Here is a 15,579-nt window from a genome sequence, read left to right as displayed (position 1 = left end):
AGATAAATTCGTTGAGGCGAGACGCTGCAACACACACACACACACACACACACAAACACACACACACACACACACACACACACACAAACACACACACACACACACGACGCACACACTTCACGATGGCGACGGGACGGCGAGAGGCGCTGGTGCAGCGGATTCAGGCACATCATCGTGCATTGCGGCTGGCGTATAAAACCCAGGGGAGGTGCGTCGCTGGGAGGAATATTGGTTGGGCAGTGTTCGGTTCTCTTACATTCCCCACCTCACACATGTTCGGCAGCAGTGATCGAACATCCGAGGCAGATGTGGCTCAGCAGGTCTGGGACCGGCACTTGGAGGACCATGCAGCGCTGGAGGTGAGCAGAGCGGCGTGCCCATCAGGTTGGTGTCTTGTCTGCGACAGAATATGCGGCTCATGGCCCGCATGCCTGTTGTCCGTGGTCAGGCATATGCAGCGGCCATGCACGAGCTGGCAGAGTCACACTGGAAGACGGCCGATGACCGAACCGACCACGTGGATCGTGTCGCTTGGTGGGTATCCGCACTGCTCGTACCTGGGCCCTGGCCCGCAATGCTAAGTCACATGTTATCCATGACGCGAAACAGGAGCTATCAGCAGATATCCCGTTACTTTACAAAAGAGCTGAGCAAATGTCTTGCCAAAGATGCACGACGCTTGCAGCACCGAGATCCAGGCCCTGATGTCGCTGTGAGTGTACCTCCAGCCACAGCAGACGAGCATCCCGCAACCAAGCAAGCCAAGGTGGACCCGAACCATTCATTTGCAGCACCTTTTCGGGTACTTGATGTGGGGTCTTGCTTCAACCCCCTGCGCGTGCACAAGGACCTTGATGTCACGGCCCTAGATCTGGCTCCCGCCACCCCCGGTAAGTTCGAGCACGCATGCCCCCTTTTGCCTTTTGGAAAAAAAAAAAACACCTTGACGTGCTGATATGTGGACGCGTTTCTCGATTTGGCCGAATTAGAGGTCTTGCGGGCCGACTTTTTGCAGTGCTTTTCTTCGGGCCAAGAGGGACCTGCGGCCGAGCTCTGCCCACACAGCTTTGACGTGGTCGTTATGCATTACGTGTTGAGCTATATGCCCTCGCCTTGGCTGCGCTACAAGTTGGTTCCATGGCTGGGTTTACGCAGATGGCCATGGCGGGAGGATCGGCAAGACCGGCGTGCAACGCGTGACGCTGATCTCTGCTCCGTTGGTTGTGCGCAGATGTATCCAACAGGCGCGGCGTGCTTTGCGACCCAACGGTCTTTTGATCCTCACCGACCCCGACTCGAGCAAGCAGAACAAAGTACGATTGCTTCGGCAAACCAAAGCTGAAGGCAGGCCAAGAGCGCACGGGTCGTTGGGACGTTGCCTTTTTCTTTTTCTTTTGTTCTTTTTTTTTCTTTTTTTTTCTTTTTTTTAAGATCTGACTCCTAGCATGTCCCTTCTGATTGGCTAAACTGATAGAATGGGCCCAGGATGGCAGCAGGCTGGCGGCGCGCGATTCAGAGCTGCAAGTTTCGACGCGTGGCCTACGAGCGGGTGTGTTTCGTGCCTGTGGTGCATCGGCCTCCTGCTGTGCGCGTTTGGCCGACCGAGCTTAACGTGTTGGGAAAACCGACTGTGCTTTCATTTTGGATGCAGCTTCCCCACTGTCATGCAATGAGCTTCCGTGCTGTTGAGCAGCCCCATCTCGTCGACGCTGATGTGTACGTTGCCAGTTCTGCGCAGAAGCTAGGGCAGGGACCCTGATGCCTGCTCTCCTCACTTTGTCCCTATTCTCCTGCCCTGTAACCAACCTCGGCGTCTTGGTACCCCAGGGCGCTTGAGGCCTCTGAGGCAGCCATGCTTTTAGAAATTCCACAAGACGGCAATTCATCCGATGGGCCAGTCGGCGATCCATCGAAACGCCAGTCGAACTCGCAATCAAAGACAAGCAAATGCTTGTCCACAAGTTAATTTCAACTGGAATGTTTAAAAGACCAATCCGACCATCCCTGACCGCGCCTTTTCAACGACCCACTTGCATGTCTGCCAAATCTACTTGTCCCATGCTTTGCCTCCACACACAGCTCTTGCTTCCAGCGCGGTCTCGAATTGAAGAGGAAGCGAGCTCGAGAGAAACTTACACACACACACACACACACACACACACACACACACACACACACACACACACACACACACACACGTTATAAGATCTTGTGTTTTGGCTGTTTCCTTGATCACTCACTACTTTGTAAGCACACACACACACACACACACACACACACACACACACACACACACACACACACACACACACACACACACACACACACACACACACACACGTTATAAGATCTTGTGTTTTGGCTGTTTCCTTGATCACTCACTTCTTTGTGTGTGTGTGTGTGTGTGTGTGTTTGTGATGTTTTCCATGTTGATGTTTTCTTGCTTATTTTTTTTTTTTTTTTTAAAGGATTTTGAACATCGGGAGTGGCAGTGGCAGTGTCTGTGCACTGGGCTGTGGCTGTAATGATGATGATGAAGACGGCGACGACGATGATGATGAAGGGAAATCTGATTGCTCGATCGGGGTGGTGGAGAATGCTGGCGGTGGTGTGGATGGTAATTGGTGTTGGTGCCTTGGCGGTGGTGGGGGCGCCGTCGTGTAGCTTGGAGCAGGGCATCGTGGTGGGTTCTAGCAATGTGACGTTTAGTCGCATGGCCGTGCCGGACGCTGCAGCCTGCTGTGCGTCTTGTCATTCCACCTTCGGATGTGCGGTTTTTACGTTTGAGTCCAAGGACGGCACCTGCTATCTCAAGGGCGAGGACGATGGCTCTTATGCTAACCCGGGAGCCGTTTCGGGCCGCATCGCTTCGGTGGGATCCGCCAACCTGACACTGGACTCACGCGCCCCCATCTCCACCACCCTGCCCGAGTTCAAGTCCTGGACCATTGATTCCTCCACCAACCGCGAGTTCTTTGATCGCAACCTCAGTGATCCAGAGCTGCACTACCTTGCCGCCAACTCCATGCCCGGCTTTCTTCGCTTCGGTGGCTCGGGCAACGACCAGCTCATCTACGGGGTGGGCAACCTCAGTTGCAACGGCTCACCGTACTGCCTCAATGATACCATGTATCAGGATCTACTTCATTTTAGCGAGGCGGCTGGAACCAAATTTATTTTTGGCATCAATCTTCACTATCGCACTCAAGATGGACACTGGGATCCAACTGCCACGGAAATTCTCATCCGACGTGGCCTGGAGCTAGGCTTTGACTTTTATGGCTTTGAATTGGGCAATGAGCAGGACACACAGTTCTCGGCTGCCACTGAAGCCGCTGACTTTCTCATCATGCAGCAGATGCTCGACCGCATCTATGGCCCAAATTCTCGGCCCAAGGTTGGCAAACCTGGGTGCCTACCTGCTGCGCTTCAGCATATCGACCATGCCCCGGCTCACTGCCCTCTTTTGCCTCAGATCTTAGGTCCCGATCCCCACGGCTTTCACAAGGGCACCGACACCATCATCGAGTTTCTTGCCAACTTTACCATGGATGCCGTCCAGCTTGGCGTCGATTTGTTTGGCGTGACGCATCACGAGTACGCGTCCGCTGGGTCCCCACGCTGCTCTGCTGCTTTGTGCTACGCTACGTCGCTTCCGTCTTGGATTACCGTACCACTCTCATTGTTCCTTCATGTTTTCTGTTAACAACACGCTTTGCACGAACACAGGTATATTGAGGTTGACGTCAACAGTAGCTTTGATGCCGACTTGTTGGATCAAACGGGTGAGATTGGTCAATTGGTGAACCACACGATCCGTAACATCAATGCCACTCTCCTGCCTTTCGCCGGGGAAATCGGTCCCCATAATGGTGGCAGTCCAGGCTGCAACCACTCTTCCATGCGCTGGGCCACCTTTGCCGATGTGTTCTGGTACGTCCTTGGCCACACTTTTCCTGACTTTGGTTTCCTCCTTCCCTTGTTGATTGATGGCACGCGATTGCCTTTGCTTGCATTTGTGTGCCTCCCCGCTTCCCTTTCCAATCCCCTCTTGTACGAATTCTGTTAAGGTACCTGGATGCGATGGGCTCAAAGGCCAAGGCCGGTTATGCAGCCTTTTGCCGTCAAGATTTCATTGGCATCGACTATGGCCTGCTGGATTGCGCCACGTATGAACCATTGCCCGACTACTACGCTGGCATTCTCTGGGGTGCAACCATGGGCACGAGCGTGCTCAACGTATCCGTGAACAACCGCCAAATCCGAGCTTATGCCCACTGTGGCACCAACCAGCGCTCAAACCTCATCACCAACCTCAACTCATCCCCCTCGACCGTCACGTTGCTATTACTGAACTTGGACACGGCCAGCCACGAAGTGACGCTCCCCGCGGCCTTGGCTCAACAAAGCGCGACCGCCTTTGAGCTTCAAGCCGGCCCGGGGGGTGTCGGCGGCCAGACTGTGATGCTCAATGGCAATACCCTGTCCTACAGCCGCATGCAGCTGCCCAAGTTGGAAGGACGCATTGTTGGCGTCGAAGACACATACTCCCTTCCCCCCCAAACCGCTGCTTTTCTCTCCTTTGAGCAAGCATCCGTCCCAGCCTGCTCGACTTGAGAGGCCACGCAGCCTTTTCGTCAAACAGAGTCGGGCCCACCCAGGTCTTCTCTCCCGCCACGTGGCTCGCCTTGATGGCGTTTTTCTTAGATTGCTCTTTGCCGTTGTTGTACGGTCGCTCCTTGTCGTGCCGCCCTAGATTGTTATTGTGGTAGAATTTAGTTCTCATTCACTTCCTCTCTACCTGTTTCCGACTCTGGCGACTCTGGCGACCATGCCCTGATGAATATTTCTTTGGCACACTCGCGATTATACATTCAATTTCGCTTGCCAAACCTATTTTTTCTCCACGCGCCAGGTCACTCATTTCAAGACGGCCTGCCAAATGGGAATGATGGCATGTTCAGATACACTAACATAGATGTTGCCATGTGTGCTGACTGATCTCTCGCCGGCAAAGAGCGCACAGCAAAACACAGACGCCTGTGAACCTCGCGCATAAGTGAGAGGCATGCCCAAGTCTTTTGCGCTGTAAATGCCGGATCCATAACACTGGCCATTGCGCATGGTCACATGAGAGCTTGATCCGGGCAGTTTGAGCCCTTCCTTGGTGATCGAGCTGGCACAAACGCTCACGGTACCATGATAGGTCTGCACAATGCCCGCCGGTCCGGCATCGGCAGTGGAGGAGCGATTCTCCCCCTTGCGACGAAGCCACTTGATTTGCTTCGACTTGCGAAGTTGGGGGTTGTAGTCCTTGATCCCCATGACCTTTCGGGCAGGTGCCCTGGCTATAGCGTGGCACAGCTGCGACATGCGCTCTTGCAGGACCTCTGTGCGCTTGATGATCGGGCTACAGTGCCCCTTCTCAGCCAACTTTTGCTCAAAATCCACTCGCATCGTGTCGAGGTACAGTTCCACCCGTGTCGCAATAGTGCTCTGGTCTTGGAGACGAGCAGCTCGCCGCGAGCGGCGACGATTGAGCTTGACGCCGGTTTCTCCGTCAAGCGATTGTGGTGACATGGACTCACACAGCCTGGGCTCATAGTGTTGGAGGCATTGCTGGTCTCGAACCCACTTTAGTAGAGCCTCGTCTTCAGCTTCAAGTAGCGTTCCCTGCTTGGCACCAAACATCGCACTGGTGAGCGACAGAACGGGCTGCGAGCTTTTCTGGCCACTTGGTTTTGGCTGCGAGAGCACTGCTTGCTGTCTTTTGTTTGCAGGCCGGTCCTTGGGTTGGAAATTCTGAAGATCAGGGCAATGGCGGCCGGACGTCCACTTGGTGCGGAGACCCGAGGCCAGCTCGGCTGCTTGACAGCCACCCTCGCGGCGCATGCGAACTCGAGCCCGGGCTTGCTTGTTCTTGCTCAGACATTGGAAGCGGTTACAGCGCGAACCCCAGCGTTTGTATTTGCATTTCTGGTCGCCTAATTGCTTGCGCAGACACTACGCGATATCCCATGACATGTGAGGCGAGGCTCGTTAAAACAGCGTCAAGTTTCGCCGTGGTTGCAAACAAATACGTTCTTACCCGCGGTTCCATGCCTGCGCCATAGATGTCATCTTCGTCACCTTCCCATGTCGTCGCATCAGGCGCAAGGATAATGATGGTACCCGCCACCAGCCATGCATCATCATCGTCCGCCATACTGCGGCACGTCGCACGCGTGGTGTCGCAGGCAGGGCCAGAAGCAATCCTGCTGAGACCTTCTCAACAACGAACAAAGAGGAGCTGGTTCCCTTTTTTGCAGTGGAGGTAGCTGCGCAGACGAGCCGTCGAGAAGAGGACAAACACGATCAAAAACCGTTCAAGCAGCTGAGAGTGACGAGAAGAAATTGCCCGATCGAGATGCTTCAGATACCAGAATTTGGTCTTCCAGCACCAGCAGCTGTCCACCGTCACGCAAGAGCATCTCTGGACGCCTCCTTTTACGTACAGTGACTTTACATCTCTTACGAGTACCTTGGCTTGTTATTGTTACGTAACCATCATGACAAATTTGGCAATTGGTTTTTTGTTTTTTCCTTTTGTTTCCTTTCGTTTCACCAATCAAGAAGAAAAAGATGTTTTGGATGCGTCTGAAAAAAATTATGGTTATGAAACTACGCGGGGTTTGGGGTATACTCGGGCCGTGTCGGGGCTCAGGGCGAGGCGCTCAGTTGGAGCTCATGACAGAAAGAGTCAAAGTTGTGGAGGTAGGTACCACCCACAAGAACATCCATAGCTGCGGCGAGCAAAGGCAAGTAAGTCAGCGGCAGACATGAAGTTGGGCACCCTCACCACCACCAAGCATTTCAAGCCTGCCCTGGTGTTGACTCACTGTGCAGATGCTTGGTGCAACGATAGGCAAAGCTGGACTCTTCAAATGTGATACCTCCAACATAAAAAACGATCACACGGCGTGGTCTAGGTGCGCAAAGCGGGCCATGAGATGGGCCAAAGGACGTCGTGAAAACAGGATCTGCGCGTACCGTTTTTGTCCCAAGAGGCCGGGCACCCAGGGATATTTCTTTTCATTGAGTGAGCCCTTGTCAAGCTCCTGCAACAAGCCAGCCAGTAGTGGCGTGTGGGAATCTTCCTCTTCATCGTCAGGGTCCGCGTTGGGAAAAGTTGACCGCAAGATGTAGCTATGAAGGGGCCCACAAAAAATCAGATGGACAGGTCGGGAAAAGAAAGAGGCTTGGCACGAAGCAATCTGACCTTTCCCAGTCCTTGGAGCTGGCCGGTGCGCTGGGTCGAGAGAGCTCGGCAGCGCGGTCCACACACTGCAGATCCAATGGGCTGAGGCCAGCGTTGAGGAACGCCTCCTGGAGCCGCACATATTCCGCGCAGCCCGCCTTGTCCGGATAACGGATTGCAACCTGCATGAAAATGCTGTACCACCAGAATTTAAAATAGGCGCACATCCCAGTCCAAACATCACCCCGCTGTCGTGCAAATCCTCGAATGAACAAAACAACTAGAAAAAAAGCCGACAGCAAACTCACCGAAGCAGGTCGCGTGGCTCGTAGCGCCGCTCCCGCAGCGCTGTCTGAATCTTCTCGAACCGCTCCTGTGCATGTGACTGCGACATTCAAACAACAACAGAAACAGATATGGCGAGGAGGAAGGATTAGCACAGGCCTGGGAGGTATCTAAAACTAGCAGGGTGAAGCTACGGCTGTACCTTGCGCAAAGGATTCAGTGACTTGCTACTCAAAAAATTCTCCAGCTGAGTGCAAGCAGCCGATATCAGACCGGGTGCAGAGTGCTAGGCGAAGACGGGCAGTTCCTTTGCCGCACCTGGAAATCAAAATAGTTGGACTCAGGTGTGCGAAAGAAGCGCTTTGTCACTACTTTTTCGAGCTCCATGATCGAGAGGTAGTTCTATGAACATGGCAACGGCCGCATGAGATAGCTCCAAAGTGCGGTATGCTAGCACGTTGTGATACGACGCGGCAGGAGTGCTTGCCCGCGAACTTGAATGAGACAGCACCCACCAGCTCAATCGTTCGGCACAGTTTCGTGTACTCTGCGTAATGTTGCAAAAATTGCTATCGGACACATGCCCGTGAGTGCAAAATTAAGGCAGATACGATAAAGTAGAATGCTTCAGGCAGGACAAACCTTCATCATGGCCAAGTCATCGGAACGCCCTTGCTGCTTGAGGTCACGCACGCGACGGTATTGTGCCGACAGTTCGCGAAGCCGCTTGAGAAGCTACATCCCCATGGATGGCAAGTCCCACCACAGTGAGGGCGTCGTGCAGGCCAAGGCTGCGATATCATATGGGGTGCTGATCTAACCTGAGGAAATTTGGTAAAGCGAGCACGGCCAAAAAACTCGTCGGCAAAGCTCGTCATGACGGCCGGCTCTTCAACTTCTTTGAGCTCGGCCTGGGCTCGCGTCAGATCCAGGCGGCCGCATGAAAGGCCGTACAACTCGTGCATCATGGCCTGATATGTCCACTATCGCCGCGCGAGAAAGAAAAAACATGCACACACAAAAAGAGAAGAGGCGAGGGTGGAGTCAAGGGGGAAACAAAAACAACTCGGAAGGACAAGACAAAGAGCCGAGAAAACGAGTTTGTGCAGCTAAAACAAGCACCTGCTGGATCGAAGGGGTGACCAGGTCCTGGCGCCGGTCGAGTAGCAGCAGCATGGTGTCCCCCTCTGTTGCTTGAAGAAGGTGCGGCTTGAGCGCCTCGGCTAGCTGTTGGCATTGCCCGCTGTTGCCCTGGTACCTATCGATGGCGCGGAGGGACGCCGGGGTAAGCCGCTACATCGCCACGTGTGGCGAAACCATTTCGACTGGCGTGGGGTCTGGCCCATGCCCCAAGTGTTGTGCGATCTTCAATACCGAAGGGTGGGATGAAGGCCGAGGCCACGAATCACGCTCAGTAGACCATCACGACAACGTGACAGCATGTTGCGCGTTAGCTAGGCGAGCGGGGCAGCGCATCCCATGTGAGATCAAGGGATCAAAGTCGGCACTCGGGATAAGAGGGCAGCCAGCGCCCGGACCGAGCTGAATGAAGATGGGCCAACCTGCTCGGGGTGGTTAAAGGCCCCCAGGGTCTCCAACGAGAAGAGGTTGGTATCCATGGGTAGATAGTCAAGGTTGACCACCTTGATCTGCACAGGTGTATGAGTGAGACCTTGACTTTTGCCCAAGCATGAAGGGCCACGGCAGATGTATTTCGACCCCCTGGGCGACGTACTTGAGCAACGAGTTCGCGGGTGTCGGCTTCGGCCAGCAGTTCAAGGTCGGTAGCGTCCACCTCGTTGGTGAAGAAGATTGCATATGAACGATAATTGGGCTGAGACAGCTCTTGCTGCAGCGACAAAATGTTGCCCTGGCGCCCATGGCGACAGCGACTGAGTGAGTGCGGCGGCGTGTGCCCGAACCTCCGAACAACGTCTCGGAGGACTCACATGAGATGCTCGGACAAAGACAGTGGCGTTGACTTCGGGCATTGGTTCACGCAAACTGGCCAGCTTGTCAACGCTAAACACCTAGGAAAAAGGATGGACAAGATTGAGAGCATTCCATGCGGTCTAGGGCAGGGAGGGCGCGGTGGGGCCAGAGCTCACCTCCTTGTCTGACAGCTGCCTAGTTCGCCACCCATAGACCATTGAAACAAGAGGAAGCTGCGGCCCGCCGCATAGCATGAATAAGCGATAAGGATGGGCGGTACAAGAAGGAAGGGGCAGGATTGTGCACTAAAGTGAAAGCAAGCCCTTGAGCTGCTCACCGTGTCCTCATCGACGAGCATCACATTCAAACCATCCGTGGCCGCGCACAGCTCGTCCAACACGGACCGCGCCAAGTGATAGACGTTCATCTTGTCGGCTGTGCTTCCATCAGCCCTCACGCACGCCGACCCAGCACACAAGCCGTCTCCTCGCGAGCCCCAGCAGGCGCCAGCGGAGCCCCACCCGTCCCCACAGCGAGCCACTCAAGAACCGCGAGCTCCCTCTTGACTCGACTGCCGCTGAACGTCAGCGTCAGTAAACAGTGAATAATTCCTGTTGCTACAGGAAAATCATTCTTTCCTTCATCCCTCTCTCTCTCTCTCTCTCAAAAATCTCTCTCTCAAAACAAAAGTCTCACTCTCAAACTTCTAAAAAAAAATCTCTCTCTCAAAAATCTCTCTCTCAAAACAAAAGTCTCACTCTCAAACTCTCTCTCTAAAAAAAAATCTCTCTCTCAAAAATATCTCTCTCAAACTCTCTCTCAAACTCTCTCTCTCTCTCTCTTTTCTTCTCGAAAGCATTTTTTTTGGTCGGGTTGGGCTTCTGTTCACATGGGCTGACCGCCTCACAGGGGCGGATGGTTGCATGTGCCTGAGGTACCGCTCTTCCAAGCGTGAGGCCAGGGTATTTTTGCAGGACTACATGTGTCTAGCAGTTTAGAGTGCCTGCAGTTTGGCGGTACCTGTCTGGTCGGGATGGAGCTAGGATCACAAGCCACGCCTCGCCGATCCGGCAAGCGCGGGTGAGCGGATCGGGAGTCAACTCGGATGGCGGGCCCTGATGCTGCTGACTCACCTCTGATCTGACCGACTGGGCTTGACTGTGGGGCACAGGTCGTGTGCTTCGCGAAGCTCTACTTCCGAAGACGAGGCGCCCTCTGTGGCACCGGCTGCACCCATGGCGCACGCCAAGCCCACCAACGAGGTTTTTCACGGCAAGGGTGGTCCACAGAGCGGCAAAAAGGTTCGAGAAGAAGGTGAGTCGACGGCCCCTGACCCCATGGCATTAGGCTGGCTGCGTCTTGAGATTGCCTGGACCTGATCATGAATGCGTGTCATCGTGCTGCATCAACAGAAATGAGTTGGTGGACACGCTTCCTCTTGGGCTGACTGAGCTCGTGAGCTGCAGAGTGGAGTGATGAGTCAGACCCGCCATGAGAACTTGGAGCCCACCCTCCGCGAGACGTGCCAGCTGAGGCCTTCTGAGTATGCGTGCGTCACTGCAGCATCGCCAATCTGCCAAGGAATGCCCCTACGCTCACGCGTGAGGCAGACTGGCACACAAAGGCGGGCGGGACGCAAGATTATGATACCTTGTGTGTGCTCTGTCAGCACAAAGAGCCCTGCAGGAGTTTGGCGGAGCTTGACAATTGATGCGACCTGCAACCCCACAAGTTCAGGAACAGCTCAGAAAAGAGACATCCCCAGCGACATCTTCCCAGCTCAAGGGACAAATGCGTTTTGCTAGGCAGGTGGCTGTTCCGAGAGGGCTCTGTTGGGATCGAATTCAAAGTAGGCGCGCTTCAATACGGTTACGTGGCTTCAATGACGCCGCCAGCGTATCGTCATGGTGGTCATTGATGTTTAAAATTGTGTTGCATCTTCAATGTACCCGGCTCCGTTGCGGCCACGAAAAGTCGTGGTCCGCTTTCTGATCGGATTTTGAAGGTTATCTGCATCTACAGGCTGGAACCAGAACGCGACTTGGGCATTGCCAGCAGGGCTGGATTATATTATAATAATGTATCGAGCTTCATTCTTTCCTCTTTCAAGTGCCAGCGCAGAGGGGGCCACCTCCAGGGGTTTGGCTTCATTGGCTTTTGGGGCGAGAGCGACTTGCAAGTTGGACGATGCGACAGGCTACCTACCATTGTGATAAAGTCGAGTGCTTTGGATTGTGGTGTTCACATTCTCAAGCTGAAGGCAGTCAAGCCTGACCTCGCCAAACTCGGGGCGTTGACGTTTGGGGCAAAATACCCGTTGGTGTTCATATGCTCATATGTACATTTACATGTAGTAGTTTCTTGGAAGCTTTCCGTCACCTCAATTGTTAGTGAATTCGTTTCCAAAAAAAAAAAAAAAAAAAAATGAATCCTTTCGCTTGTAATCCGAAGAGTCTTCTATTTTGGTTCCGGCAATGAGCCCGGCGTCGTTCGTGCCGTTCACGCAGACGCTCGTTTGACAAGTGCAAACATGGGTGCCAGCACCCGTCGCCAATCGGTCGGAACCCACCGCGTGCTGCTTAGCCAAGCCGTGCTGCTATTGCTGGCCATCTCTTTAAGCCACGGCGTCGCATCAGTGTCGGACTGTGAGTGCGAGTCAGCGCGTGTGCGACAGCAGCAAGTGGATCAACTCTGTCGCACCTACAGCGCAGAGCCAGCAGCGAGCCTGAGCCCTTCGATCAGTCAAGCCCTTCAAGCCCTCTGCGGTCCTCTCGCAAGTGCCCAACGCATAAACCCCCCACCCGCTGCCGCTTATCAGCTCGACCAACAGGTACCACATCAGTCATTGTGTCTTTATTGAACAGTGGCAGCTTGTGCGTCTTCACAAAGTTCACAAAGCCGCCTGTCGTTGATTGAGGCAGATATCACCGCCGATTGCCCAGCCTCGTCGGTCGACACAACCCAGGCATGACGCTATCCAGGTGAGGCTTCAGTTGCTGATCGCATGGTCATGGATCCGTGCGCTCACCCCCTTGCCGCTGGTGCCGTAGGGGGCCGGAGTCACATTGGCCCAATGCTGGCCTCGAAGTGAAAGCAAGAGCCGAGCCAACTGCAGCTGGTCGCTCGTGACATGGGAAGAGCTCGACTCCACCCCTTCCTGTCGGGCTGATGAGCAGGTCTTGCTAGTTACAGCTCCTTGGACTACCGGTTGCACCGAGGACGCCGGTTTGATGAACATCAGCAGCACCGGCATGATAATAAGCACGGATATCTCAGCCCTTGTTGCCACCTGCCTTTCATCCGTGCCTTGTCGGGTCATGCTGCAGCGCATTGAGACCCTATACATTTACACGCCGCTTGTGCAGGACGGCCTGCAGGCTCTACAAACATTGCTAGCCCAACCTTCGCATTTGACGTCCTTTGGCCTGCGGAACCAATGCGAACACGTCAACAACAATAGCTTTTCGGCTGATATTGGCAATGTCCTTCCTCAGGGATTACTCTGTCTCGATCTTCAAAATCTCTGTTCCGAATACAGAGGCTTCACCTATTCGCTGGGTGCAGGCGCATTCGATGCTTTGCGCCAACTCGAGGTGCTTGATCTGGAATATACGGAGGTAAAGCATCTCCCTCCCAAAATCTTTGATCAACTTCATCAACTCCAAGACTTGGATCTCGGTAGCACGAGTTTGGAGGGATTACCGCCTGGTGTCTTTGACCACCTGCAGAGCCTGAGGCGCCTCGACTTGAGCTCAACGCATTTTGAAATATCCAGCACGGTCTTCAACGGTCTGACCCAGCTGCAATCGCTGCAGCTCCATCACGCTGACGTGGCTCTAGACTCGGGTGGATTTCGCAGCTTAGGCCAACTCGAGGAGCTCAACATATCTCACGCTCGCCCCTCAATTGCTGCGGGCGCCTTTGATGATTTGCATCAGTTAAAGCGCCTTGATATGAGTAACAGTGGACTGACGTCCCTCCCCAACGGCCTCTTTGCCAATGTTTGCCAGCTGCAGGAGCTTGATCTACATGAAAACGTCCTCACAACTCTTTCAGTTGGCCTCTTGGCCTGCGCACGACAACTTCAACTCCTCCGATTGGAAAGCAACAGCCTCACTTCGCTCCCGGCGGGCCTGCTGGATGCTGCTAGTCGGCTGCAAACAATCAGGCTTCAAAACAACGGTTTGATGACGCTCCCAAACAACATCTTTGACTACGCTCGCGAGCTCCAAGTGCTGCACCTGCACAAAAATAGCCTTGCAGCTCTACCTGCCAACGTCTTTCAACACGCCACCATACTTCAGGACCTTTGCTTAGAAGACAACAATCTAGATGCCCTCTCAGATGGCATTTTCAGCACCTTGTCACAGCTGCAAACAGTATCCTTGAAAAGCAATCGACTCACATCACTTCCTGTTGGCGTATTTGTCCATTCGAAGGAGCTGCAATCCATCTTCTTGGACAGCAATCGTCTGACCACGCTCTCGGACCAGACTTTTGGCAGGATGAATCAACTGCAACAGTTGTCCTTGGCCTACAATCGCCTCGTCAAGGTTGAGGCTCGTGCTCTGGAAGGCCTAAACCAGTTGCAAGTACTCAACTTGGCTGAGAATCGTCTCTCAGCACTTCCTCGGGGAGCCTTCGACTCCCTCACACAGTTGCAAATGCTCTTGCTGGATAACAACGCCCTCACTGGTCTTGTGCCGGGGCTCTTCGACCATCTGCGCCAATTGCAAGAGCTAGACCTGATTGGCAACCACCTCAAAACACTCCCCAACAAGGTCTTTGCTGGAACCCCCCAGTTGCGAGCCTTGGCGTTGACCTCCAACCCCATTGAAACGCTCCCTGCCGGCTGGCTAACGCCTTTGAGCAACCTTGCCTATCTGGACATCACCGACTCCAAACTCACCTGGTTGCAGCTTGACCTTACACATATGCCCCGGCTGACGGACCTCCACGTCGGCCGGAATGATTGTCCTTTGGAATTCACAGTCGACGTGAAGCTTGCGCCAGCTGTACAGCTCCAAACACTCGACCTCACAGGTGCCACCATGTCAGGCCTGGAGATCCTAGCTCAGCATCAACTCACGGAGCTGGGCCTTGATTTATCCATGGACGACACAACGGTTACCTTTGATGCCACTCGTCTCAAGCTCGCCAAGCTGACGGTATCCTGCTTCAAGCGCACGACGTCGTTACATCTTGATTTTCCGCCAAAATCTACTCTAACCACGCTTCAAATCAATCACATGCCCAACCTCAAGTCCATTCACCTGGGTGCAAACGACCTGCCCACCATTGCCCTCCTCAACGTGTCTTCCAATCCACAACTGTCGGAGATGAGGTGGCCCGTATCGGACCTTCTTGATATTTCTCGTACCAACATTTCCTGGTCGTCCAGTTTATGCCAAACGGCAGGACGGGTCTATTTTGCTGCCTTGAGCATGATCACGCCATTCTCCTGGCCACAAGTGCTACAACACTGCCTCGATATGGGTGCAGAGGCCATCGACTTCTCAGAGAATGAGATTGCCGATGTCCGGGCCATCGCTGAGGTTTTTGCTTCACGAGTTTTTGTCGGCAACTCGGATGCAACTTGTTTCACTCCTGAGGGGAGCAGCTATGTTTTGGCTGATGGTCAAACGCCAGTGTGCGACTACAACAACTTGCCGTCACTGCGGCTGCACAATGTGCCCTTGCAATGCGGTCTGCATCCTGCCACGAACCTTGTGATTAGCCGAAATTATGGGACACAAGTCCAGACCATCGGCGCGCAAAGTTTTCAGTGTCAATGTTCACCTGGATACGAGATGAGGAAGAGTGGTGGTTGTACTCTAAAGCCACCCCCGGTGTATCAACAGCCATGGTTCGTGGTCCTCATGGTGATGCTTGGCTTTGCCTTGTTAGGTGGCGTGGCGCTGCTCATACAGCGCTCTCAGCAGCGATTGCGATTGACAAACGAGCAACACGAATTGGAATATGGGCTGTTGTCCCAAGCCTACCTCGAGGACGTGGCCGAACTGAAGGAAGCGTGGCGTGTTCAACAGTCCGAGATTGCGCTAGCAGAGCGAATAGACGATGACTCGCCCGGTGCCTTTGGTGAGGTCTGGCGAGCTCAGTGGCAG

At 54.0% G+C, this 15,579-nt stretch overlaps 5 protein-coding genes across 5 annotated transcripts; 3 read left to right on the top strand and 2 right to left on the bottom strand.

Moving 5' to 3' along the window:
- Positions 1-272: 272 nt before the first annotated feature.
- MONBRDRAFT_22269 (uncharacterized protein) lies at positions 273-1,759 on the top strand (the record flags this gene model as incomplete). The annotated part of the gene is made up of 7 exons (XM_001742685.1): positions 273-359; positions 449-534; positions 610-890; positions 990-1,128; positions 1,232-1,313; positions 1,475-1,549; positions 1,652-1,759. 7 exons carry the CDS (start codon positions 273-275, stop codon positions 1,757-1,759), a joined length of 858 nt encoding a protein of 285 aa, XP_001742737.1.
- A 2,324-nt stretch (positions 1,760-4,083) lies between these two features.
- Positions 4,084-4,617, top strand: MONBRDRAFT_13894 (uncharacterized protein; the record flags this gene model as incomplete). Its single annotated transcript, XM_001742684.1, has 1 exon — positions 4,084-4,617. One exon carries the CDS (start codon positions 4,084-4,086, stop codon positions 4,615-4,617), a length of 534 nt encoding a protein of 177 aa, XP_001742736.1.
- A 303-nt stretch (positions 4,618-4,920) lies between these two features.
- MONBRDRAFT_5151 (uncharacterized protein) lies at positions 4,921-6,205 on the bottom strand (the record flags this gene model as incomplete). Its single annotated transcript, XM_001742234.1, has 2 exons — positions 4,921-6,003; positions 6,089-6,205. The coding sequence occupies 2 exons, from the start codon at positions 6,203-6,205 to the stop codon at positions 4,921-4,923; spliced, it is 1,200 nt and encodes a 399-aa protein (XP_001742286.1).
- A 745-nt stretch (positions 6,206-6,950) lies between these two features.
- Positions 6,951-10,126, bottom strand: MONBRDRAFT_35584 (uncharacterized protein; the record flags this gene model as incomplete). Its single annotated transcript, XM_001742233.1, has 12 exons — positions 9,792-10,126; positions 9,631-9,687; positions 9,472-9,552; positions 9,258-9,392; positions 9,085-9,171; positions 8,897-8,976; positions 8,645-8,780; positions 8,344-8,505; positions 7,841-7,924; positions 7,546-7,622; positions 7,259-7,432; positions 6,951-7,185 (listed from the first exon to the last, which is right to left on the bottom strand). The coding sequence occupies exons 1-12, from the start codon at positions 9,879-9,881 to the stop codon at positions 6,951-6,953; spliced, it is 1,398 nt and encodes a 465-aa protein (XP_001742285.1). The 5' UTR covers positions 9,882-10,126.
- Positions 10,127-13,356: 3,230 nt separating this feature from the next.
- MONBRDRAFT_898 (uncharacterized protein) lies at positions 13,357-14,355 on the top strand (the record flags this gene model as incomplete). Its single annotated transcript, XM_001742683.1, has 1 exon — positions 13,357-14,355. A coding segment is annotated over one exon (999 nt), but the record flags the coding sequence as incomplete, so codon positions are not given.
- Positions 14,356-15,579: the final 1,224 nt, after the last annotated feature.

Source organism: Monosiga brevicollis, genomic scaffold, assembly GCF_000002865.3.
Source record: "Monosiga brevicollis MX1 MONBRscaffold_2 genomic scaffold, whole genome shotgun sequence".
Taxonomy (NCBI): domain Eukaryota; class Choanoflagellata; order Craspedida; family Salpingoecidae; genus Monosiga; species Monosiga brevicollis.
Note: the sequence above shows the minus strand (reverse complement) of the source record. Positions and strands in the feature narration are given on the sequence as shown.